Source organism: Ochlerotatus camptorhynchus, unplaced genomic scaffold, assembly GCF_037179485.1.
Source record: "Ochlerotatus camptorhynchus isolate MF236.1 unplaced genomic scaffold, CSIRO-AGI_Acam_v1.1 ptg000019l, whole genome shotgun sequence".
In the NCBI taxonomy this organism is placed as follows: Eukaryota; Metazoa; Arthropoda; class Insecta; order Diptera; family Culicidae; genus Ochlerotatus; species Ochlerotatus camptorhynchus.
Window position 1 is genome coordinate 1,073,391 of NW_027040511.1, and position 27,086 is coordinate 1,100,476.

A 27,086-nucleotide genomic window follows, 5' to 3' on the forward strand; every position below is an offset into this window, starting at 1 on the left:
AAATTAATGAGGGAAATAATTAGAAATAAAAATACGGCTGGATGAAGTTGGAAGAAGCTTACGGGAAAAAAAGGGAAAAACCTCTTGGGAAGTCCGAAGACAATTTCAAGAAAGCCAGAATTCTGCATGTATCGTTAAACAGATATTAAAACATGATCATTCTGATTAACCTACCTGAGTACTGACTAATATTTCTCGATTTCCTGGAATTAGCGGGAAGAGTCACCTGCTGTTTCCCGAATTCAGGGTAATAAAAACAAATAAGAACTGGAAACACTGCTCAGAATTCAATACCATCGAAATTGTATTGGAAATCTCATCAGAACTCTCTAAAAATTAGTCTCAGAACTTATTTAGAACATTTATTAGAAATGGACCTGCAATCCTCTTCACAATCATCATGGAATTTCTCCTAGAACAACCTTAAACATCCACTCGCACCAACGGACTGGCCCTGATTTTTCTTACTCGTCTTGGATCGCTTCACCGTGACGGAGGACATCGGTGGGAAGAGTAGCGTACCTATTTGAAATAGGTACACTCGAGCTACCCTCACCACTGTTCTTCTCCGCTTTCTCACGGAGCCTGCTCCGGAGCGCTGTCTTCCCATCACACGATGCGACCGACACTACTGACGACGCGAATAAACGTTTGGAACAAACTAGAATATTTATCGAACAACTCGACAGAGCGAGCAAAAACCGGACTGAACTGCTTGCCGGTCAAACACTGAGTAATTACAACTACAAAAAAAGTAGTAGGTATTCATTTGTGAGTAACAAATACTCATAAATTGGTAATGTTTTTACTCATTTAATGGGTAGTCCCAGTCTCCCTCGAATATTCTAACTTTGTAGTCAATATCGAGTCTTTTAAAGTCATTATTTGGTATTTTGAGGTTACCGTGAAGAGCGCTTATGAAATGGACCTGGTGGAACGAATGGAAAATAATATTGTGTCATATAAATTTCACTCAGATCGTGTGAAATACATAATATGAATCGTATGAAAACATTACAAAAATAAAAATCCGCTTCATAAGATAGATCTTATGAAATTCATATGCTGAATTTGTTTGGTTTTCATATGCTGGTTTGACTAAGTTTAGCCAAAAAAAAAACAACCAATTTAGGAGTTTCTTTCGTCAAACCAAATGCTTTCAAGTTTGCATTAATTTTATATTCTAGAATTACATGACAGATACTTTTACAAGCCTATCCTCGCTGGAGTCCGCCTTGGCGTAGCCCCTGGGGTGATAATTTCCTGCTTAATCATCTGCTGCTGTTGCCGTTCCGTTTCCTCTTGCTTTTGCTTCACCATTTGTTCCTGTGCCTTCTGCATCTGCGATTCCATTTCATGCAAGTGTTCAGCAGCCTGACGATAATAGAGATAAGATGTTTATGGTTTCAGAACAAGGATTGTTGAAATAGTGCATTTACCTGCTTCCGCTTCTCGCGACTGCTTTTTCCGGTTTCCTTGACCGAAAAGAACATGGGACCGAGTTCTGCAAGCCAGAAGCCATCGACAGCGGTGGCACATTGCATATACTCTTTGGCCGTCATCACAAGCTCGTGGTATACCACGTAGTCGGGTGTAGTGCCCAGTCCATACAAAGCCGACGTCGGGTGCAAATAGCAAGGCATACCGGTTCTCAGATTCACATACTCGCCAATACCCTTCAACCGAGCAGCTTGGTAGAAGTAAGCCGAACAGATGCACTTGCGTACGATGTCCCAATTGGTGCCACAAGATTGCACCTTTAGGCGCTGTTGTACGTATATGTCCTTGAGCTGTTGACGGACTTCCCGAACCTTACGCATTGCTTTGATGTGAATGAAGTGTTCGTTACACCAATTAGAGGAGTATCTGCAAAAATGGATAATAAAGACATTCGTTAGAGTTTCATTCAAGATGATGACGCATTCTTTTTAATCATACTTGTTCATCTTCCACTGCTGGTACACGTTCAGGTATGTCAAGTGATCCGATTCCGGTACTTGAAACTTTTCTCGAACGCTATCCGCTTCTTCTTCTCTTCCTTTCGGACGGTAGAAAATTGATGGAACGGAAAGCATTGAAACTGAAATAAAGATTAGCAATTCAGTAATTGAACTTGAATTATCATAATAGAAAAGTAACTTACCAATGATTAAAATTTCCGCACTGCATCCCATCTGATTGGCGACGATCAACATCTGACACTGCGGTGGATCCAGCGGGAACTCCGCCATCTGCCGGCCGAGCGATGATAGTGCTCCAGTGTGATCCAAAGCTCCCAGAATCCAAAGTTGGTACAACGAATTCAGAATGTTGTCCTGAGGAGGTGGATCCATGAAGTGAAACTGAAGAAGATCTGCAACACCAAGCGATTTCAACAGGAGCACGGTGTTGGCTAGATTGGTACGTTGGATTTCAGGAACTGTCAGAGCGAGCAGCTCGTCCTTATACTGCCGCTCGGTATACAGACGGAAGGCTTGACCAGGGCCAGTTCTTCCAGCACGACCGGAACGTTGGTTTGCGTTTGCCTGCGAGATTGGGTAAATCTGAAGAGCGTCCATACCGATTCTGGGGTTATACACCTTGAGTTTACAGTACCCGGAATCGATGACGAAAATGATGCCATCCACAGTGAGCGAAGTTTCGGCGATGTTTGTTGCCACAATACATTTCCTGTTGCCCTCTGCCGAACGCTGGAAAATTTTCGCTTGCAGATCGGATGGGAGCTGAGAGTAGATCGGCAGAATAGACAACTCCGGAGCGTTTTCGATTTCCGTTAATCGCTCCGCTATTATCTCGCAAGTGACTTCGATATCTTCTTGACCAGGCATAAAAATCAACATATCACCTTCCAACTGCTGAAGATGTATCTGCAGAGCTTGCTTGACCGCTGAATCTACGTAATCTTCGCAAACATTTTTGCTAAACATGATATCTACCGGGTAGCATCGTCCGGGAATTGTAAATGTTGGTACGTTTCCAAAGAATGTGGCAAATTTGGTGGCATCCATAGTCGCAGAAGTAACAATCAACTTCAAGTCCCTCCTCCGAGCGACGATGTCTCTCAGCAATCCAAACAGGACATCCGTAGACAGGGAACGTTCGTGGGCTTCATCCATGATTACCGCAGAGTACCCGTCCAGATCGCTGTCTCTTAAGCTTTCTCGCAACAGGATACCATCAGTCATGTACTTGATGACTGTCTTTTCAGAGGTACAATCCTCAAATCGGATAGCATACCCAATTTCCTGTCCCAGCTTGGTGTTCATTTCATCCGACACACGTTTAGCTACCGACATGGCTGCTACTCTTCGAGGTTGGGTACATCCAATCATACCCAATCGACTGTATCCATCTTCGTGCAGGTACTGGGTCAACTGGGTCGTTTTTCCACTACCGGTTTCACCAACAATAATAACCACCGAATTTTCACGAATTACATTCAGTAAATCCTGCCGCACGGCGAACACAGGAAGCGATCTACGCTGTTCATAGATGGGTCTCTTCTTGATGAACTCAGCATCGTTGTCTTGGGCCTGCATGTGATCCGCAAACTTTTGATCCTTCCGATAATCCGCTGTATCCGTATCGGCATCATACTTGGAATCGTCGTCATCTTGTTTTTTGGCCACTCCCATAATATTTCCCAGCTTTGTACCGCCCAGTTCCCAATGCTTTTTCTGGGCTTTCCTTCTTTCTTTCTGCTCGCGGTAAGTCCTTACCAGTAGACTTCCTTTTCTAGCGACCATTGCCATATCCGAAGTTGCGTCCTTCACCGGAATAACGGGTTCCGGTTGCTTTGTAAACACAATGCGCCCATCCAAAAATGGAGGAACCGTATGATGCACCAACAGATGTACTCGTTCCACAGCTTCCTCGTCAAAGTCCTCGTTGAAATTGATCGACATCACCACTCCAGAAGTGAGCAAACGATTCTTCTCCCACAACTCATTGTCTTTGTTGATCTGCCGTTGTTGAGCTGACATTCGTTTAATCCTACGTTGCTCTAATTGTTCCTCTCGTTTCTGCAAATACTCCGAACTGGTACCGGAGAATGGATTATTTTCTTCGTCATATCCCTCGCCAATGCTGTACCATTCGCGATCCAAACGAACTTGCTCCTTTTCCCACAGATCTTTATCTTCTTCCGATTCCCAAGGGACGTTCTTCTTACTACCGTGCGGGGTGGCACCAGATTCCTTTCGATCTGGTGCCCATTTGTTGTACTTGTGTGCCGGAGTTGGTCGAGGTGTGTCCTCTTCTCTGCCTCTCCGGGAAGATGGCGGGCGGCTACTGCGCACAGATTCCGACCCTTTCGGTATCTTAGGCGTAGGATAATCCCACGATGATTTACGCGAACTCGAAGCTTGTCTGTCATCGTCGTCCTCCCATCCAAAGGCATCCATTCTACGGTCGCTTCGAGGCGTTCGTGGTTCATCTTTATAATGGCTAAAATATATAGATAAAATACGTTCAACACAAATTAGTTAAAATCTACTTCAAAAATTAATTTACCCTGGCGTTCGGTGCGATGATTCTCCTCGATGGCTTCTGGAACTGCTCGACGAAAACTTGTGCCGCTGACGATCGTCATCGCGGTCGTCTCGTTCGCGATCCTTCTTGGATTTAGTCGATGCATACAAACCTTTTCCCTGGTAATCTTCCTTGGAGCGTTCATCTAAACGCTTCCTAGCTGCTTCACTCACTCCTCCGGTGTAGGAAGGCGTTTCCACAGCACTTTCTCTATACTTCTTCGATGCTGACGACGACGACGATGATGATGAAGAGTGCTTATTTCGGTCACGCCTCTCGGAGTAATCCCTGGTATCATCTTCATCATCCAAATCATTTCCGTCCGAATCTTTAAAAGATAGTCGTGCCGCTTCCTGTTGTTTCCGGGCCCTCTGGGTTGCTGCTAGCCTGTCCAGCCCCAGCAAGGACGGTTTCGGTTTCTTGAAAACGTCCTTGTCTTTGTCGGATTCTTTTTTCTTTATTATAAGACCACCAACACTGCTGCCACTTTGTTCCAACTTACACACATCGGAGAACTTATCCATGATGACTTTCAACGTTACTAATTAGCAAAATGAATCAATATTTGAAATCATTTTCCAAAATTAATCGAAAACGTTTGGAATTTGCTTTCAGTTCGGTTCGCCAATGAAAAGTACGCACAAGGAACGTAGCCACACACCATAACAAAGATTGACAGTTTACAGTGGTCATCCTTGTATCACGCCACTACAATGAAGATGTAATTTTGCAAACGAGAAACCAAGATATGTAAATAAGGATAGGAATTTACAATATCCTCCTTCTAAAAAGGCTGTCCACGAGACAGTTGCGATCCGCTGACTTTTTTTGTTAACCAAGAACTTTTGACAGATCACAGTAGAACTCATAGTTAATTCTCATATTTCTGCTTTGTTTATGTTTACATTCAGCACCATTAACACCAGATCACTCACACACTCTAGATTTCTAGCTGTCAGATTCACTAAGAAACGTCTCTTGGATCACCTTATTCTTTGGTGCAAACTCGGGTGCAAACAATGTAAATATTTACCTATTTTGACAAAACCCAGGTAATCATGACGTTTGATTATTGAAAACAATATGAATGAAGAAAAGAGACCAACTGCTGTCATGATTACCTGAGATTTGTCAAATAATGTAAATATTTACATCGATTGCATCGAAGAATACGACAAAATCATGGCAGGGCAATCGAGGATTTACTCACTAATCAAAATGTCAAATCGGTACTAAAAAATCAAAACAATCAGACAGCATGCTTACAGTAGAGTCTGTGTACAATGTCGTTTTCGTTCTTGCGGTGTAGCTACATAGAGGTAACTATTATCCGAGGTATTATCGACCGGTGGAAACTAAAACCATAGAGGTAACTCTAAGACCACTGGGTCCCGAAGAAAATCATTATTATTTTTGGCTCACTCAGTACCAGAACAACGGTCCCAAGCAGTCCCAAGCTATTTCACTCACCCCTGCATGTTCTGCATAAATCCACACACCCCTGATGTTATCTGTCAAACTTTCATAGCGAATCAAAACAAACATAGTGTAGTAATAGAATTTCAACTAGAATAGGGTACGTTAATCGTTTGCTTGGGACCAATAGGCTACTAAAGTGGTGAGCCAATTTAAAATCGTTAGTTTCGTATTGATTGTTGCTAAAACGCTGTCCAGACTGGAGAGTTATAACAACGGGTGGAAACTAACGATTTTAAATTGATTCACGCTTGAGTAGCCTATTGGTCCCAAATACTTCTATGGCGTATCCCATTCTTGTTGAAATTCTATTACTACACTATGTTTGTTTTGATTCGCTATGAAAGATTGACAGATAACATCAGGGGTGTGTGGATTCATGCAGAACATGCAGGGGTGAGTGAAATAGCTTGGGACTGCTTGGGACCGTTGTTCTGGTACTGAGTGAGCCAAAAATAATAATGATTTTCTTCGGGACCCAGTGGTCTTAGAGTTACCTCTATGGTTATAACATGTTATAAAGGTTGTCAACTAATTCCAACACATAAACCACCATCAAGATAGCGCTATAACATGTTATAACTCTGTAGTCTGAACGTACTATAACACTCATAAATTTCGACACATTTTATTGGCGAATTTCCATGTAAAATTCCCCATGATTTTCATGTGTCCACACATAAACATAATCCACTCAGAAGTACGCATGAAATTTATGAGTCAAATGAATAGTATGTGTGGTTACACATGAATTTGACGTGTACACATAAGATCTATGTGCCCGACACATATATACCACAGACAAATAGACATAACACATTGAATATTTCTCACTGTAAAGCATCGTCGCTAAAACATTACCGCCATCTGTTGAGTACACTGTGGTGGGTAGTACGCTGAACAGATGGCGGTAGTGTGTAAACGTCAAACGCAAGGGAATTGACTATGCGCGCCACAGGTGGTGGTACTACCAATTACGATACTTTTAAATTGACCGTTAAATGCTTGTTCGATGACCATTTTGCGAGTGTTATGTCTGTTTGTCTGTGTATATATCATTTGTTTATCACATTGCAAAAATTCATTTGTGGGACACATAAAAATAATCATTGAATTTTTATTAGTGAACGATTTAAAATTGGCTCACTAATTGACTATTGGTCCCAAACAAATCGATTAACGTACCCCATTCTAGCCGAAATTTTACTACTACACTATGTTTGTTTTGATCTGCTATGAAAATTTGACAGGGGTTGATTTTCCTATGTTTCGAGGGGTGAATCAATTAGCTTGGGACCGAAGATGGTACCAGAACTTAGCCAAAAAGTTGAGCACTTTTCTTCGGGACCTTCTGGTCTTAGAGTTACCTCTATGGTATTATCCTTGGATTAAATCCTGACCAAGAATGTTCGTCTGCTTTGATGTCGTCATCAGAGTTGATAAACACAACTCTAAGCAAACATTTTGCAGATCATCCATACAGGGACGGTATTAAAAGTTAATCCGAGTTGGAGCTTACCGCCATTAGAGTTAAGGCCCAATCGTAATGACAGCGGAAGCGGAACGGCAGCGGCAGCGAAAAAGACAGATCTGAGTAAGCCAACTTGTCGGATTGAAAACTAGTTAGAACCAAATCGACTTCGGTTAGGCATCTTGAGGTCATTTGTGACAACTGTCAAACTTTCCGTTTCCTCTCCGCTTCCGCCCACATTGTGTTTAGGCTTATATGCTACAATCATGTCTTACAAATAAATTACTGTAGCGTAGCGTGAAGGTTGCAATCCGTGCATGGGGCTTATCATCTCACATTTTACGATGAATATCGGTTAATATGAATCTTTTCCAAGGTGTTATAAAACATGTTTAACGCTACGAACACGATGCCTCCGGCGAGGCATCCGGTAAAATGTAAAAAGGTAAAATGTGTAGTTTTCACTGGAAATCATATGTATGAGTGCTCATTGCAAGACAACCTATATTACAAGATGTAAGCCATAGTCTGTACGGGGTATAAAGTATATAGTTTCAAATGGCGTCAATAGATTTGAAGTTCGTCAATAAATGGCTGAGCTATGATTTTTCAAACATTGCAAGTTTGTCGTTACACGTTTTACCGGAGGCATCGTGTTCGGTGTGTTAATAAATATTTTACAATTCTGCCAATTATTTATACAAATGCTAACACAAACAATAAATTATGGTGCGCAAAAATCGAGCTGTCTCTGTACCAGGTAACATACCACAGAATAACCAGATCAGACCACAATCTTTGAAAAAATTCAGAAAGTGATTCACTGCTGCATGAGATTGTTCAATAATGAGCGCCTTAAAATGAAAGTTCAAAAAATATAGGTACCTAAATACAACTGAATGTCAAATATGCGTCTAGAAAAGCTTCAATTATCACTTAAAACCCTTAAAACCCGTAGTTATATTTATACCTGTACGTGGATCGCCTCGTAAATGCAGTACGCTAGCTGTCACACACGGTCGATGCGCTACATATATCTGTGGTACGACGTCAAACACAAATCAGCGCGTTTGTATTCCAGACTCTCGCTGGAGTTGTGGAAGTAGAACGTTAATTCAGGCATAAGCGCACAAATTAGTCCTGGATTGTTACATCCGTCGAGTTAACGCAATACAGTACAAGTGGTTCGGAGCTTATTTCGGACGATGGCAAAAACCAAGTTAAACACTGAAGCCGAGAATGGTGGCAAATCATCGCCACCAGCAGAATCTGCAACGGCCTCGTCATCATCATCAGGGCCGACTCCAGTTGTCCCACTGGACAATGATAACATTTCAACCCGTGTCGGTACCAGAACTAAGGTAATTCTTTAATGATTTTCACTTATTATTTATACGATTAAGTAACAATATGGTTCACAAAATTTGCAGAAAGCAAAAGTCGTGTTCGATCCATCTGATAATTATGTACCAAGGAAACGCGTACGCAAAAACGATTTGCCACAGCCGGAATCACCTGTGGGTTCATCTTCAGCGAAATTGGAAGCTGTGGTTCCTAAATCGCCAGCTAAGTCGGATGGGCTGAGCGACAATAACAATGGAAGTGTAGCTAAGCCACGATTAGCGCTTAGTCCCACGATTGCCACAAAACAAACAACTGGTCACACATACAGACCAAAAGTTCTTGGCAGTGGTCCATCAACAGAAGCTGCCCGGCTGGTGGGTACAACCGGTGGAAATATGGAGCCTGCTTCTCCTCGAAAACATGATTTCAAACGGGAACCCAATTGCGACATGTGTCACAAGGTTGAACAACAACGACGTGGATTCAAGCTAATTGATTGCTCTAGCTGTGCTTTTCGAGGTAGTTTGAATCCTCTAATACATTATTGATCATTCAATGGTTTCTAATCAATTTAATTCATTACTAGCTCATTCAAAATGTTTGCGAGCCCATCCCGTTTATCAAAAGTTTCCGATCAGACTAAACTTTCGCTGCTTTCAGTGCATCGAATGCGTCGTATGTGGAAAATCGTTGCGGGGTGTAAGTTGAATTATTTATCTTTTCCTCGCCATCCACACTACAGAGAACATTTCCGTTTTCAGGGAAATTTGCTATTCTGTTGTGACTGCCAGAATGCTTTCCACGCAAATTGTCACGGACCATCTGCGTCGAGTAGCAGCAACTCCAACAGCCCTTGGGTTTGCAAACGTTGCTTAGGCGAACGCAGCCCGGTGAAGCAGTCTCGATCTCAAGAAAATCAATCCGTTGTTGATCGCCCGGAATCGGAAGACAATGCCGACGATGAAGCTCACCAGGAATTCGCGGGTTTCAGTGATAATGAAATCAGAAAAGATTCGTTTTCTCTGTCAGATTCAGCACCAGTGAATGACAGTGTCATTCAACCGGACGAGGACGACGACGACGACGACGAGGAAGAAGCAGATGAAGAACCTGACCAGGATGACACGGTGGAGGACAAAGATGTTGGTAATGAAGAGGAAAAGTTCGATCCTCGTCTTGATAACTTTGAGGACATACAAAACTGGTCTTGCGATGATGTGTATCAATATTTCAAGCACTATTTTCCCGACTATGCTCATTTGTTCAAGGAACAGGTAAACTATGAGGAACAATTTGCGCCATCGTAACATTTGCCGTAACCCAACTTGTGTTTCAGGAAATCGATGGACCATCGTTGATTCTGATGAGAAAATCAGATATCTTGTCTGGGTTTGGATTGAAACTTGGTCCTGCAATAGCGCTGTACCAACGGATCGTCATGATGCAGAACAATGATAGGGATTTTCGTCTCACTTGGATTTGAATTACGAAATGTTGGATGTTCTTTTCAATGCTCATTTTCGGATTGAGCAAACTTAATACTAATAAGTTGGATAATTTTCAATTAGTTTGTAATGAAACTTATTTTAGGTGAATTTATTCGTAACGCGCAGAGTATAAAATTATTTCATTGAAATAAAAACGCACTTCAAAGGTTCTGTCTACTACATTTCATTTGAGTTAAGTTTTAGTTCACGATGTGTGATATGTCTTATCAAATAAATAGTAGGTACATAGAATATTCCGCCTATAGATTCACATTCTAACATTGCATCAACGCAACAACTATAGTAGCATAAGCATAAAAATAAGTTACATTTTCTGGTCAGCATAAAATGCGAGCGGGATGTGAAGTGGGCGGGATTGATATTACCGAGGGGCCCCTCGGAAGGGACAGCGATGCCATATATCCTGATTTTTTGTACACGAAAAAAGTTGGGACCCCTTCGATATGAGTCAAGGCCCAAACGCAATGTGGGCGGAAGTGGAACGGAAACGGAAAGTTTGACAGTTGTCACAATTGACAGCAAGATGCTCAACCGAAGTCGATTTGGTTCTACCTAGTTTTCAAACCGACAAGTAGGCTTACTCAGATTGGGTTTTTCCGCTGCCGCTGCCGTTCCGCTTCCGCTGTAACTGCGCTTGGGCCTTCAGGCTGTGTTCCAATTGGTGAATTTTCATTTAAATTTGACGCTTCAAAATTAAATTAAGATGTTCGAAAATCCCTCTGTTGTTGATCTTCCTATTTTCGAGAAGATGTTTGTCAAAATTGATTCCTGGTCTGTCAGAAATAAGTCTGGTACAATGGCAGGTTTATTTGAAAATTTTCCATCTATCAAATTTAAGTGAAAATTCACCACATGGAACACAGTCTCAGAGAGCGAGAGAGCAACTTCTTCTTAGGCTGTTTTCCATTTGGTGAATTTTCGTTTAAATTTGACAGATTGATTTTCGAATAAACCTGGTACTATAGACTTATTTTTGACAGACCAGGAGTCAATTTTGACAAACAACTTCTCAAAAATCAGAAGATTAACAACAGAGGGATTTTCGAACAATATTTTTTATTTTCGAAGCGTCAAATCTACGTGAAAATTTTACAAATGTAACACAGCCTTAGGCTGTGAACCATTTGCCGAGTTGAATTATGTTCGAAAATCCCTGTGTTACCGATCGATCGCTTATCGAGCAGAACTCAGCCACGGTTGTCAAAATTTAACTTCTTGTCTTCTAAAGCCACAGCTTTATAAACAGCTTTTGCGCTGAATGACACACGATTCAAGGAATGTGTTTGCAGCTGAATTATTAACGAAAGAGAAAGTTGATGAAGAGAATCGATCAAACTCACTTACACCCCTTTACTTCTAATCCCCTCAAATATTGGTTGTTTCGAAATTGCGTGTATATATAAAAAATAGTTTTATATTATAATATTTCAAAAACAACATGGCTGAATCCTGAATTAATTTGACACATTAGAACACCTATATCACAGACAAACAGACATAACACTCGAAAGTTGTTCATCGAACAAGCATTTAACGGTCAATTTAAAAGTATCGCAGTTGGTAGTACCGCCACCTGTGGCGTGCATAGTCAATTCCCTTGCGTTTGACGTTTACACACTACCGCCATCTGTTCAGCGTACTACCCATCACAGTGTATTCAGCAGATGGCGGTAATGTTTTAGCGACGATGTTTTACAGTGAGAAATATTCAATGAGTTATTTCTGTTTGTCTGTGCCTATATGCTAAGAGAAGAGATGACAATACGGGAGCGAAAATGAACCACTTTTCTGTCAAGCGTGAACCAGCTCCTGATTGGCCGATTTCATGTGCGCAAGATAGAAATAGAGATAGATAAAGATAGAGATAGCGATAGAAATAAAAGAGGAAGAAGCCAATTGTCACCTCTTCCTCTTAGCCTATGTGTAGCTTGGAGTAAACTAAAGGCCGGCGCACACTGGATAAGTTTTCTATAGTCACTATATTCATAGTCTGGCAGATAGAATTCCGATCTATCAAAAAGTGGAACCAATTCAATATATTTTAGATCAACAATTGAAAAGGTACTATCAACTTTAATAAACAAAACATTGATTATTCTTTCCTCGTCAATCGAACGCAAATTATCGGCATCATCGGATAGGGGAAACTTTTCTCAACCTAAGTTTGGTGTTAGTTTGCGTAGGCGAGCCTTGAGTCACGAGAAAAGCGTTTCCGAAGTTTTGTTCGCAATAGCTAATGTGCTCTTTTCTGTTGTTGGTCGTGATTTGCTCGATTGGTTCCGCTATTTGACAGCTCAATTGGTTCCCGAGATTCTATCCGCCAGACTATGAATATAGCGACTATAAAGTTTTCGGGTTTTTTGACAGTTAGCCATGTGTTATCTGTCGAAAACCCGGAAGATTTTACATTGTGCGCCAGCCTTAAGGCTCTGAACCATTTGGCGGATTATTTTATATCGAAAATCGGTCGATCGATAAGACAGGGATTTTCGAACAAGGAAAATAACTTTCGAAATGTCACTTTTAACCACGAGTTAAATTTAACTCGTGGTTAAAAGCGACGTTTCGAAAGTTATTTTCTGTGTTCGAAAATCCCCGTGCTGTCGATCGACCGGTTTTCGACCCACGGTTGTCAAAATTTTGCGCAAAATGCGCCAAATCCCGTTGTCCATTTGTCAACTTGTCACTGCCTCGCTGCCAACATAGTTTACCTATTTTTGGGTAGGTGACCAATCTTGGTGGATTCATCACAAATTTGGGTTGTTTTGAAAAAGCGTGAGCGTGATATTATATCCCGCCTGTCTTGACAGCCGAAGATTATGTTTATTTGTTTACCTTCACATTTCGCTTCATGCTCTCGCTCTTCTTTCTTTCCAAAACAATTTACTATCTTCGATTTACTAGAATAATACAAATCCAATTTTCTATTATCCAAATTGTTTAAAAATGGTGAAAACAATAGATGAGAACGAAAATGGAGAAAACTACATTTGTGTTCCAGGGCAGAGGCTATGTGCGGTTACCGAGTACACGGTGGGCGGTGAAGGTACCTACGAAAAATTAGGTTACTTGCACGCTAGTCTATCCGGCGTAGTGAGAATCCGTAAGCGGCACAAGGTATATTGAGTATCGCTTATGTTGTTGATATGGGTATGTGATTGTTGGTTTCATTCGGCAGAACAATTATATCTCTGTGGCATCCTTCGGAAGCAAGACAGTGGTACCAGTCGTAGGAGACGTCGTTACCGCCAAGATCACAGTTATAAATCAACGGTTTGCTAAATGTGTTATCATTTGTATAGGAAAAACATGTCTCAACAGAACTTACAGGTAACAAAGTGTTTGCATTCTTTATTTAACATTGGTTTCATTAACAATCTTGTCCGATAGAGGGATTCTGCGAAAGGAAGACGTACGTGCAACGGAAAAAGATCGCGTTGAAATGTACAAATGCTTTCGACCGGGTGATGTCATCCTGGCGCGAGTGGTAATGCAACAGTTACAATATCTAGATCTCAGGGTATTGATAGTTCTAATAATTTTTATATTATCTTCTAGCTCCCACTAGTTGAACTAAACACATATCACTTGACTACGGCTGAAAATGAGCTTGGTGTTGCAGTCGCTATGTCAAACAAAAGCTCCGAACCTACACCTATGGTCCCAGTCGGCTGGACAGAGATGCAATGCCCAGTAACGTTGGCTAAAGAACCTCGAAAAGTTGCGAAGATTGTTCCAGAAACTGCGCCACCTAATTATGATGGAAAGCTTTAAAACTTGGATCATAAATAAAATATTTTCACGCCCCTTAACCGACCGGGACGGAGTTTGATTTACTCTAATGGCTCGTTTTCGACGACTACGTAACTAATTTGCAATCTGATTTGATGATTGGCCAAACCATAGCTCACGCTCGTCTTATTATGATCCTCCCCCTGTTTGTGGGGGGGGGTGTGAATATGAGTGTGGCATTTGTAATATTTCTTACTAACAGCAGCTATATTGACGAAATGTGTGCAATACATCATTTAACTTTATAAGACTCAAAAACTAATCATTCATAACCATGATATCATATTGCACCACAATGGCCATGTGGTGACCCAGGAACAGGTTCCGGAAGCTTTGGGGGGAAGTGGTCAATTTGCATTACAACAGAAACCTATCGAGCAACATATCATCGATCTCAGAATTTTGTGGACATAATATCTTGTTTGACAGACATATCATCTTGTTTTAATCACATTTGATGATGGGGCCCCGCAGGGACCTCCCTTAGCTCAGTCAGTAAAGGCACAGCTACAAAGCAAGACCATGCTGGAGGTGGCTGGGTTCGATTCCCGGGCCGGTGTAGGAATTTTTCGGGTTGGAAAATTTCTCGACTTCCCTGGGCATAGAGTATGATTGTACTTGCCATACAATTATACCAATGCAAAAATGATACAGGCATCGAAAGCTCTCTATTAATAACTGTGGAAGTGCATATAGAACACTAAGTTGAGAGCACGCAATAAGCTAATATGCCATACGCAATAAGCTTGAAATGCGAGGAAGAAGAAGAAGAAGAAGAATGGGGCCCCACAACAGTATCCGGAAGCCTGGGATAAAGTGGTAAGTTTTTCACTACAACGACCTATCGCGCAACAAATTTGGTACATATACCAGGGAAAGACATATCTTTTTTGGGACGCAATAGCGTGTATTGGCTTAGGAATAGGTTCCGGAAGTCTTAGTTGAAGTGGTCAAATTTTCATTGTAACATAAATCTATTGAGTGACACATCTATTCTGCGCGGCGTGTGACGCTAGGTGACTCGCTGTCACTAATGAAGTGACAATTGCCAGCTCAGGTGAGGTGACTCTCCATTTGATATGCACGGAGATTCACCTCACCCGAGGTGACAATTGTCACCTCACCATCACTACACTGTCACCTCACCTCACCTCACACGCCGCGTAGAAGTAGGCCTAATAATTAATCATGTTTTGTTGTCTTTGACATCATCCACATCCAGAGGGCCAGTCACGTTCGAATGTATGGGAATGGTAGGAAACCATTTGGAAATACATGAAAATTTTCAGTTTTTATTCATTATCGTTTTTATGGGCAGTTTTAAATGCACGAGTACATTACTATAGTGATAAGGTGATAAGGTAAACGCTCGTTTATTTGTTTCCTTCTGTGAAAGTATATTATTTAGTCACAAATCGTGGATTTTCTGATATTCTCCATACTGCAAAAATGATTTTCCTACCACTGAAGGGGCGACATCTCTCGGATCTTCAGTATAGCTACTACTCAAATCATATAATTAATTCAAAACCATACTTGAAAGCTCAACTAGATAGATGGTTGCTGGTTTTTACAAAGCTGATCAGATTTATAAGACCTATTGTACGGTGATCAGTTTAGTTGACAATTTATTCACCAGTGTACGAACTGATTTGCTTTCCTTGGCCGAGTTATACAGATGCATAAGACCTGTTAGATGGTACACAGTATAGTTTAAAATTTTGTCACCACACTGAAAATATGTTTCCGTAAATTCTCTTCTTTCTCTCGTATAATAAAAATAGGTTTCGTAGATATAACATATTGTTCGAAAATTTTACGAAATATTCGTATTGCCTGCCATCGGGAAAAATGGTAATATCATAGAGGTAACTCTAAGACCACTGGGTCCCGAAGAAAATCATTATTATTTTTGGATCACTCAGTACCAGAACAACGGTCCCAAGCAGTCCCAAGCTATTTCACTCACCCCTGCATGTTCTGCATGAATCCACACAACCCTGATGTTATCTGTCAAACTTTCATAGCGAATCAAAACAAACATAGTGTAGTAATAGAATTTCAACTAGAATAGGGTACGTTAATCGTTTGCTTGGGACCAATAGGCTACTAAAGTGGTGAGCCAATTTAAAATCGTTAGTTTCGTATTGATTGTTGGTAATATTACGCCTTAGTCGTACAATACACGAACTGAATTTCGTACGGACCTGTAAACTGCTGCGTTTCTCGTCTTCTAGTGTCCGTTCATATTTGTGTTACTTCTGTTGTTGATGACTGTGATGCGTTGAGTTGTGTGTGTTCAACACACTGTGTTGGAATGCTTTATGTTGCTGCTTTTATCCTACTTAACATTGTTGCTGAGGATAATGCTAATGAGTTTGTTTGACAACCTATATGAATGTGTAATCGTCAAAATGACGTTGGAGATGGGTCGAGTCCACATCGTGCTCTCTTGCCGTGCGGATCTATTTGCTCTTTGCTGAAGGAAGTGTTACCAACAATCAATACGAAACTAACGATTTTAAATTGGCTCACTACTTGACTAGCATATTGGTCTCAAGCAAATCGACTAACGTACCCCTTTCTAGTCGAAATTCTAGTACCACACTTTGTTTGTTTTGATTCGCTATGAAAGTTTGACAGATAAAATGAGGGGTTAGTGGATTTTCCTATGTTTCGAGGGGTGATTCGATTAGCTTGGGACCGAAGATAGTACCAGAGCTGAGCCAAAAAGTTGAGCTCGTTTCATCGGGACCTTCTGGTCTTAGAGTTACCTCTATGGTGTTACCAACAATCAATACGAAACTAACGATTTTAAATTGGCTCACCACTTTAGTAGCCTATTGGTCCCAAGCAAACGATTAACGTACCCTATTCTAGTTGAAATTCTATTACTACACTTTGTTTGTTTTGATTCGCTATGAAAGTTTGACAGATAACATCAGGGGTGTGTGGATTCATGCAGAACATGCAGGGGTGAGTGAAATAGCTTGGGACTGCTTGGGACCGTTGTTCTGGTACTGAGTGAGCCAAAAATAATAATGATTTTCTTCGGGACCCAGTGGTCTTAGAGTTACCCAACTAACATTTTCAGCTTTGTAAGCCAACTTTTCCAGCGTTGTGCCGTAAAGTAGCTGAAATGAAGCTGCAGATACAGCTACAAGCAAAAGCTAACGAAATAGTTTTGGAGAGCGTTTACTCAACTTTCTCACAACCATTATTCAATTTGTCAGTCGCACTGAATAACATCAGCCAATAAACGCTAATGTCACTTCTATACACATACTACCCAACTTTCAACTTGTAGCTGCAAAACTAAGCTAACAAAGTGAATATATTACTCATTTGATGGCTTCTATACACAACCAACCACTCTTGCTGAATAACATAAACCTCAAAAGTGCTTTTTCAACAACTAAACAACCTGTACTCAGCTTATAAACTGTGTTAGAGCAACTTCGGAAGCATTTTCACAGTCAACTAGGTTTATTTTTAGACGCGTGCAGTTTTACAGCTTTTACTCTGTTCTTTTATAACTAGTCGAGAAAAGTGATTCATGTGTACTATTATAAAGCCTCTACTCAGCGATTTTGTTGTAGAAGGGCATGTTGATTTGTTTACATAAGTTCAAATTGTTGGCGTAGCCCAGTTGGTAGTGTCAAGGTTTGCCAATGATGTCGTCTCGAGTTCGATTCCAGGTTCCGGTGCAGGGTAAACAATTTGGTGATGATTTGTAACACATTTCGATTAATTTGATTCACAGCAAAATAAACTCAATAAATTCCTTCATAAAAAAAAGCGTAAACAGTATTTAACCCGGCTTCAAGAGAAAGCTGTGTAGTGATTATTGGATAACCGGGAAAAGGTTGAATAAGCGCCTTTCAAGTTCACACACAGCTAAACAGCAGGATAACAGCTGTATAGGAGCGTTAATGGATATGCAATAAGAGCTTCTCCCGACCGTTCCAACAGCCATAAGTAGCTGACTAAGTTCGCCAGATTTGCTTATATAGAGGTTGAGTAAAGGTTTCCTCATATCGTATAACGTTTGAATACAGCTTGAGACTGTATAAATGAAATGAGTAAAGCGTTTACATTGTGAAAATTGTTAGTTGGGTACCTCTACACGGATAGAAATCTCCTTATACCTTTTGGCAAATTTCCATTGCTGATTATTCATAAATTGTATAAGTCGACTAATAAGCAGACGCCTTGCAAAAAGTTAATAAAGATCATGTGTCAAATGAAATGTATAAGCGGTCACACATACCTTTTAAGCATTCTAATAGGACCTATGTGGTTTGTCTTATGGAATGTATAAGGCTGATGCTTTGGCTAAAATGTATAAGTGAAACACATGAATTAAATAATTGATTTTCGTTTCGTGTATGGTGTTACTGCTACAACAAATTTAAACAGCACTTTTGAGTGCTCAATATACCCATAGAGGTAACTCTAAGACCAGTAGGTCCCGATGAAACGAGCTCAACTTTTTGGCTCAGCTCTGGTACTATCTTCGGTCCCAAGCTAATCGAATCACCCCTCGAAACATAGGAAAATCCACTAACCCCTCATTTTATCTGTCAAACTTTCATAGCGAATCAAAACAAACATAGTGTGGTACTAGAATTTCGACTAGAAAGGGGTACGTTAGTCGATTTGCTTGGAACCAATATGCTAGTCAAGTAGTGGCCAATTTAAAATCGTTAGTTTCGTATTGATTGTTGATATACCTGTACATGTTCTACCTTGTTCGGCTCTTATTCCTCTTCGATCCTTGTTTGGACTCTATCCGAGATAATCCTGCTTCGCTAGCGATTTGGAAAATTCCTATTCGATCTTATACACGAAACGAAAATCAATTATTTTATTAATGTGTTTCACTTATACATTTTTGCCAAAACATCAGCCTTATACATTCCATAAGACAAACCACATAGGTCCTATAAGAATGCATAAAAGGTATGTGTGACCGTTTATACATTTCATTTGACACATGATCTTCATTAACTTTTTGCAAGGCGTCTGCTTATTAGTTGACTTATACATTTTATGAATAATACCCCGTTCACATTACAGCGTATATCACGTGATATACGCTGTCTTGCAATGAGCACTCGTACATCTAGTTTTCACTGGAAATCCTATGTATGAGTGCTCATTGCAAGACAGCCTATATTACGTGATATAGGCTGTAATGTGAACGGGGTATAATCTGTAATAGAATTTTGCCAAAAGGTATAAGGAGATTTCTATCCGTGTAGTAATCTGTTTGGAAGTCGATTAAAATTTTGGATAAACGTTTTACCAACCGATTATTGGCTCACTACTTGACTAGCATATTGGTCCCAAGCAAATCGATTAACTTACCCCATTCTAGTCGAAATTCTAGTACTACACTATGTTTGTTTTGATTTGCTATGAAAGTTCGACAGACAAAACGAGGGGTTCGTGGATTTTCCTATGTTTCGAGGGGTGCATCGATTAGCTTGGGACCGAAGATAGTACCAGAGCTGAGCCAAAAAGTTGAACGAATCAAAACAAACATTATGAAGTACTAGAATTTCGACTAGAATGGGGTACGTTAGTCGATTTGCTTGGGTCCAATAGGCAACCTCATAGTGTTATTACTTTTCGAGATTGAGCTTTTATTTGTGAGAAATCGGTGATTGACGTGTTTGTTTACAATTGCAATTACGCGCAAATCTTAAATCACTCCGGAAATAATATGGCCATTTTTTTTTTCTTTTTCACTGATCACGTCTTCCTTCGGAAGGGAAGTAAAGCCGTTGGTCCCCGGTTCATGAGTTGATGGGTCGATATGTAGGGTCCAGGTGTGGGAGCTGCTTCCTGGCGTCGGGAGCATTGGTACTCAGTACGGAAAACAAGATTGACGGAAAAAAATCAAGGAAAAAAAAAAACAGAAAATTGATTATATTTAGCTACTACAGCTCGAAATGCAGCATACTTACTTACCTCAAGAATCAAAATTTTCGGAAATTTTGCACTTATTTCCCGAAATTCACAATTAAAAATAATACTTGCGTGGAATGTGGAAAAGAGCTGAATCAAACGAGAAAAGTTTTGTTATTGTTTACATTTTTGTCCGGGTGAAAACGAGGGAATGGTTGGTAGTTATTTTTGCATTCATGGCCGGAATGGACACAGCAAATAAATGCTAATTAAAATTAACTATTGTTGGCTTAATAATAGAATATTGTTATTTTTACAATAGTTGCAGTTGAAAAGTGGCTTATTAAAACAAAAAGAATCTTATTTTGAATTTATATTAATAAGTATTATTGAAACAACAAAATGCAATATAATTTTTAACCGGAATTGTTTGTTTAAATACAACTAAGGTTTTTTTTTTTGGTTCAATGCAAACAATTTTCTGTTCGTGGAGTTGTGCCAGTCCAAGTAATCAAAATGAAAATGAAATCCCGTCCTGGCGATTCGTGCAACGGAACTTCTTATGATTTTTATTTAGTTCACTTCAAGTTTAGTGTGCATAACATAATTCTAACGGAATTTTGATAATTTTGACTTAGAAAGCATTACCGCTCCTAAAATGGATTTTTTACAGAAATCATGAATTGAAATGATTACTGATATGCTTAAAACTAACTTCGTGTTTGATGCTATTCAAACTGGAGTAAAATTTGGGAACAATATCGTCATGACTAAGAAATTCAGAAATGGATTTTAAATCATTAAATATTTTGAATTGGAATTGGAATAATCTCTTCAAAATAATGAAGGCGTGCTATTTAACTTTCATAACGTGAATATTGGCGGTATAACCAACAATCAATATGAAACTATCGATTTTAAATTGGCTCACTACTTGACTAGCCTATTGGTCCCAAGCAAACGATTAACGTACCCCATTCTAGTATAAATTCCAGTACTACACTATGTTTGTTTTGATTCGCTATGAAAGTTTGACAGATACAATGAGGGGTTAGTGGTTTTTCCTATGTTTCGAGGGGTGAATCAATTAGCTTGGCACCGAAGAGAGTACCAGAGCTGAGTCAAAAAGTTGAGCACGTTATTTCGGGACCTTCTAGTCTTAGAGTTACCTCTATGGTATAACCATAGAGGTAACTCTAAGACCACTGGGTCCCGAAGAAAATCATTATTATTTTTGGCTCACTCAGTACCAGAACAACGGTCCCAAGCAGTCCCAAGCTATTTCACTCACCCCTGCATGTTCTGCATGAATCCACACACCCCTGATGTTATCTGTCAAACTTTCATAGCTAATCAAAACAAACATAGTGTAGTAATAGAATTTCAACTAGAATAGGGTACGTTAATCGTTTGCTTGGGACCAATAGGCTACTAAAGTGGTGAGCCAATTTAAAATCGTTAGTTTCGTATTGATTGTTGGTATTACCCTTGGGTGATATGCAACCCTGTATGTAAGAAATCTAAAAAAGGTATATTTTTGATCAAAATCTTTATTTCACTAAGTTTTATAAATGATCCACGGTGCACTACCAAAGGCTTGGTGGAACACTAAGTACTCCACGGATCATGATCTGAAGACCTCTGTTTTAGAACTTTTAGCTTCCCGATGAAACAACATAATATATTCGTAATTGCAAAAGGGAAGTCTGAATCACCGCCAACTATGTGGTTAACATTTCCTTCCAAAACCTTAAAGACTCATGTTGTATTTTGTTATGCACAATTCCCTCCATAATATGGTTGAGTGCCTCTCCGATTGAAAACCACTGATGTAAAGTTTAAGTTTGCAAACGTCTTTTTTTATTTCACTATACATAAACAAAATTCCACTGAATTCCGTAAAAAAATCATTAACATGAAAGTATTTTACCCCGAATATTCTGATTTATATGAAACGAAAATATATATCTCACATTCCCTTATACCAACAATAAATACGAAACTGACGATTTTAAATTGGCTCACCACTTTAGTAGCCTATTGGTCCCAAGCAAACGATTAACGAACCCTATTCTAGTTGAAATTCTATTACTACACTATGTTTGTTTTGATTCGCTATGAAAGTTTGACAGATAACATCAGGGGTGTGTGGATTCATGCAGAACATGCAGGGGTGAGTGAAATAGCTTGGGACTGCTTGGGACCGTTGTTCTGGTACTGAGTGAGCCAAAAATAATAATGATTTTCTTCGGGACCCAGTGGTCTTAGAGTTACCTCTATGCTTATACCCCGTACAGACTATGGCTTATATCATGTAATATAGACTGTCTTGCAATGAGCACTCATACATCTAGTTTTCACTTGAAATCTTATGTATGAGTGCTCATTGCAAGACAGCCTATATTACATGATATAAGCCATAGTCTGTCCGGGGTATTAAGCCTGAAAAAAGAATAATTATAATAAAACAACGAAATTACACTAATTTTTACTGTTTAGTTTCTAGTACATTTAAATTTGTTGTTCAATTGTTGTTCGACACAAAAAAAACTAAATTCGTTTTTTACCAATACAATGCTCAAACAACAAAAATTAATGGGATGAGTTTTTTAAAAGTTAAAATGCTTTACAACCCCCTTTTTTACTGTAAGTTTATTAAATACCATGATTTTCATTGTTGTGAACCACGCATTTCGTTGTAATTTTATAGTAATCGTCAAAAATGTACAACTTTTTGACGATACATATCATGGTTACAATGACAATGAAAATTGGATTTTTTTTACGGGAGTCTATAGCTTGACTTTCATCTGTGAATATTTTCATGAACAACCTTGCGCTTCCTTTAGAAGCACATGAAAGTATGGGACCACCCCATCGTTAACCTCCTGGCCCGCGTGAAGCCAACAGATGATACCTACCGTGCTTTCGCTCTCTGCTAATCATGTTGTAAACTTTTCTGTTGTTGATTCCTATAAGTACAGCAGACTGCCAGTCGTGAGGATATCAAACAAGAAAAACGCGAGAGGGATAGAGAGTGGGAGTGAAAATTTTACCGGATTTTGACAAGAGAAACAGAGAGTAATCGAAATACAATTTGGCCGTTCTTCTGTGAGCGAGTGACCGACCGCGCGACCGTGACATATGTTTGTCACTGAAGCCTGTTTGCTCGGTCTGTATGTACCTATGTAGCCGCTTTTCCAACCCGACCACCCATCGCTTTCCATCTGAGATGATCGTTGGTGGTCTGCATTGAGCATTAAGTGGAATCTACCTCCTATGGGGAAAAACTCTCAGTTTTGGCTTTATCAAACTAGCACAGCTCAGCGTGTGTCCGTGGTGTGTCTCTGTTTGTTTACGAGAGAGAACGTGATGAGAGCCTTTCGGTGGAAGTTAGAGTTATAGGATATTTTATAGACCGAGAGAGATTGAGAAACGGGAAGAAAACATTGGAGGTATTACGAGGCGATAGGAAAGTCGCTTTTATGGAAAGTGAAAATTTTTGGTGATAATTTTCCGCACAAGCTAAACGATCATCGAGCGAGCAAGTGGTGTCGTCGTCTCCGGGCAAGTGTGTCGGTTGGCTATTCGTACGTAGTCGATGGTTCATTGAAGCATTTGGATATTGGTGATTAATGTGACGAATTCAAAAGGGAATTTATCTTGTGTATTCCGCGTTACGGGTACGACGACTGGTTAGGGTTGGAATTTATTTGTAACTTGGAGAAAATCTTCGGTTCGTAGCATATTCGAAGTGTACATGTATGGCAGAAGAAAACAGGTTTCGGTAGGAGGAAAAGTATGTTCTAATAATAATCAGATCGTGTATGTGTGGGCACATCGTTCACCTAGGGATGAAGCAAGCAACCAGACCAGATCGGAGCGAGCATCAATTGTGGTAGCAAAACAGGCCAGGCCAGGCCAGGAGTGTAAAAAGAGTGTGTTTCCATCTTTCAAGTAACATTTCGATGCCCGTTCGCTCTCAGTTATCAGAGTGGTAACAAAGGAGAAGGATGCGATTAGTATTCCGTGCCGCGAATTCGACGGTGTAAAAGGGGGGAGCTTTTTCTCCTCTCTCTGTGTGTGGAAAGTGCTGATATCGATTTGGTTGGATTCCCAGTGCCACAAAGAGCAGAATTTTTGATTACACCACTGGATTGATTCATATATGCGATGGAATAGTACAAATCAAAAGTATGATTAACGAAATGCTAGCAGATTCTATCTCTTCGGCAGTAGAATTGTCAGTGCCAGTCTAATTAGTGACGTAAATCGGTGAAACTGTATTGTCATCAAACGAGCACGAGCGGCAAAGAAATTGGATCAATTACGGTGAAGTGGAGAGAAAGGTCCTCTTATGCTGTGCAGTGAATTAGAAAAAAAATACATGGAAGTGTATGTGTGTTTTTGAGTAGATTGCTTTTCCTCGTCACAACAAGTTATAGTTTATGAAAAGGCTAAGTAAGGTTCTAGTGAGTGCACTCAGTGTCAAGATTAGCGTAAAACGCACCAGAACGAATACAAATAGGCAACGATGCATGGCAGCTATCCAGTAAAGAAAATTAAATCACCTATGAGAATGCAAAGCAAAAAAAAAGATCAACCTTAACCTATCGGAAGCACACCACTGTACACACACAACCAATTCACTCGATATATGATACGCGATCTATATTTCACACTTATTTATTTCCCATTAAATTTAAACGCTATTACATCCTCTGCTGCTACCACAGCCGCCATGTGTGTCCCCTGAAGATGAGCATCAGTAGTGCATCAATATCGGTGCCCCACAGTGCTTCGATTGATTTGAACTTGAACGAGTACACAGATGCCCGCCGCCGCCACTGCCGATGCCATCGTCGTCGTCGTTGTCGTCCGCTACGATTGATTACTTCATCATATACGATCAAGCACGAGCCAAAACGAGTGTGTGGATTCTTGTTGAACAGTGACTGTCAGAAAATGATCACTTATTGCTACTGTTGCTCGCAAACAGAAAAAAAACATACCTGAGGATGCTTTATTAATAATTGAAATAAGGTGTCCGGTGCTCCCTATCTATCTAATGGTGTTTATTTTTGGATCAGTTGTTGATTCGATTTGTACCAGATTTAATAATAAATGAATCGAACCTTTCCCATCGTCTCAATGGTTTCGACCGGTTGCAACATAAACTGTAAGGGACACATTTCGATAAGATGTTTCGTTTGAAATGGATGACCGAGGGGTTGATTTGACGATAATGGGATGAAAATCACCAGTTCAACTTAACCCTTTTTCTGAACATATCTTAAATGAATTCAATGTTGAAATAATTTATTATGGGCCATGTTTATAGTAGGACTAAGGTGGGCCAAAGTCAGAGCCCCCAAGCTGGTGGGGGTCCTCCAGAGACATTCTGAAGAGAGCATTGTACGACGAATCAAATTTTAAAGTTATTTCTGGCACCTTCTAATCGTTTCATCCAATATTAACTACACAGCAAAATCCAAGAGGATGCACTTCAATCAACAATCAATACGAAACTAACGATTTTAAATTGGCTCACTACTTGATTAGCCTATTGGTCCCAAGCAAACGATTAACGTACCCCATTCTAGTCGAAATTCTAGTACTTCACAATGTTTGTTTTGATTTGCTATGAAAGTTTGACAGATAAAATGAGGGGCTAGAGGATTTTCCTATGTTTCGAGGGGTGAATCGATTAGCTTGGGACCGAAGAGAGTACCAGAGCTGAGCCAAAAAGTTGGGCACGTTTCTTCGGGACCTTCTAGTCTTAGAGTTACCTCTATGCTTCAATCATGTCGAAAATCTCATGTAATTTTTGTGGCCACCAAAATAAACAAATTCAGTAAAAGCAGCGTAATGTCAGTTCATGCACTGTATTAATGATAATTTTGTCCTCTTTGGCAAGTAATATTACACCATATTTTCGACATGATTGAAGCATAGAGGTAACTCTAAGACTAGAAGGTCCCGAAGAAACGTGCTCAACTTTTTGGCTCAGCTCTGGTACTCTCTTCGGTCAGCTAATCGAATCACCCCTCGAAACATGGAAAAATCCACTAACCCCTCATTTTATCTGTCAAACTTTCATAACGGATCAAAAAAACATTGTGTAGTACTAGAATTTCTACTAGAATGGGATACGTTAATCGTTTGCTTGGGACCAATAGGCTAGTCAAGTAGTGAGCCAATTTAAAATCGTTAGTTTCGTATTGATTGTTGATTGAAGTGCATCCACTTTGATGTGATATTAAAATTATTTTTTTTGTGGTGTATTACGAGGCGATAAAAAAAGTTGCTTTAATGGAAAGTGAACATTTTGGTTGATTATTTTTCGCACAAGCATTGGTTTTCAACCGGGAAGTATTCATCCATTCTAGGGGAGAATTGGGCCTGAATTGTACATATTACTTTATATTTTTAGGCTGTGACCCGACTTCCGAGTTAAATTTAACTTATGTGACATTTTGAAAGTTATTTTCCACAGATTTTCAACCCTGTGCTATCGATCGACCGGTTTTGAGCAGAACTCAGCCGCGGTTGTTAAAATCGACTGTCAAAAATAATCATGCTCGGATAGGTTTTAATCAATAGCTTTCCATCTGTCACTTTTAATCACGAGTTAAATTTAACCTGGCAATTTGTAGACATCCTTGGGCTTTGAACCAATTGCCGTGTTAAATTTGAACCAATTGCCGTGTTAAATTTAACTCGGAGTTAAAAGTGTCATTGCGCAAATTATTTTCCATGTTCGAAAATTGCGATCGGTTTTCGAGCAGAATTCAGCCACGGTTGTCAAATTCTAACTTCTTGTATGTCAGAAATAACCACGATCGGATAGTAGGGTTAGTTAAGTTAAGTAAAGTTAAAAATGGTTCAGAGCCTTCGATTCAGACCTAAAATATTCCCTTCTGCGATTACGATTAAATTATTTTCCTTCATCAGCAACCCAGATGCTCTAAAAATCTCACGCTAGCGAATCAATCTACTTAAAGTCATTATGCATTTCTTGTTTCTACATCCTTTCAACTCTCATCGTGCTC

At 39.9% G+C, this 27,086-nt stretch overlaps 3 protein-coding genes and 1 pseudogene across 3 annotated transcripts; 3 read left to right on the forward strand and 1 right to left on the reverse strand.

The window, feature by feature from the left end:
* Positions 1–1,175: 1,175 nt before the first annotated feature.
* Positions 1,176–5,152, reverse strand: l(1)G0007 (ATP-dependent RNA helicase l(1)G0007). The gene is made up of 5 exons (XM_065224019.1): positions 4,513–5,152; positions 2,144–4,446; positions 1,939–2,080; positions 1,440–1,866; positions 1,176–1,374 (listed from the first exon to the last, which is right to left on the reverse strand). Exons 1-5 carry the CDS (start codon positions 5,052–5,054, stop codon positions 1,207–1,209), a joined length of 3,582 nt encoding a protein of 1,193 aa, XP_065080091.1. The 5' UTR covers positions 5,055–5,152; the 3' UTR covers positions 1,176–1,206.
* A 3,390-nt stretch (positions 5,153–8,542) lies between these two features.
* Positions 8,543–10,450, forward strand: Lint-O (L(3)mbt interactor in ovarian somatic cells). The gene is made up of 5 exons (XM_065223868.1): positions 8,543–8,838; positions 8,908–9,340; positions 9,408–9,520; positions 9,583–10,095; positions 10,158–10,450. The coding sequence occupies exons 1-5, from the start codon at positions 8,683–8,685 to the stop codon at positions 10,302–10,304; spliced, it is 1,362 nt and encodes a 453-aa protein (XP_065079940.1). The 5' UTR covers positions 8,543–8,682; the 3' UTR covers positions 10,305–10,450.
* Positions 10,451–13,203: 2,753 nt separating this feature from the next.
* Csl4 (exosome component 1 Csl4) lies at positions 13,204–14,134 on the forward strand. The gene is made up of 4 exons (XM_065223878.1): positions 13,204–13,446; positions 13,508–13,659; positions 13,720–13,816; positions 13,888–14,134. Exons 1-4 carry the CDS (start codon positions 13,276–13,278, stop codon positions 14,101–14,103), a joined length of 636 nt encoding a protein of 211 aa, XP_065079950.1. The 5' UTR covers positions 13,204–13,275; the 3' UTR covers positions 14,104–14,134.
* A 9,440-nt stretch (positions 14,135–23,574) lies between these two features.
* Positions 23,575–27,086, forward strand: part of LOC135703041 (3',5'-cyclic-AMP phosphodiesterase-like) — a 46,844-nt pseudogene continuing 43,332 nt past the window's right edge.

Coding starts and splice junctions, on each gene's coding strand:
- Lint-O (XM_065223868.1), top strand. CDS start 8,683: ATGGCAAAAACCAAGTTAAACACTGAAGCCGAGAATGGTGGCAAATCA. Junction 9,341..9,407: donor CTCTAGCTGTGCTTTTCGAG/GTAGTTTGAATC, acceptor ATTCATTACTAG/CTCATTCAAAATGTTTGCGA. Junction 10,096..10,157: donor CTCATTTGTTCAAGGAACAG/GTAAACTATGAG, acceptor CTTGTGTTTCAG/GAAATCGATGGACCATCGTT.
- Csl4 (XM_065223878.1), top strand. CDS start 13,276: ATGGTGAAAACAATAGATGAGAACGAAAATGGAGAAAACTACATTTGT. Junction 13,660..13,719: donor TGTCTCAACAGAACTTACAG/GTAACAAAGTGT, acceptor CTTGTCCGATAG/AGGGATTCTGCGAAAGGAAG. Junction 13,817..13,887: donor ATGTCATCCTGGCGCGAGTG/GTAATGCAACAG, acceptor ATTATCTTCTAG/CTCCCACTAGTTGAACTAAA.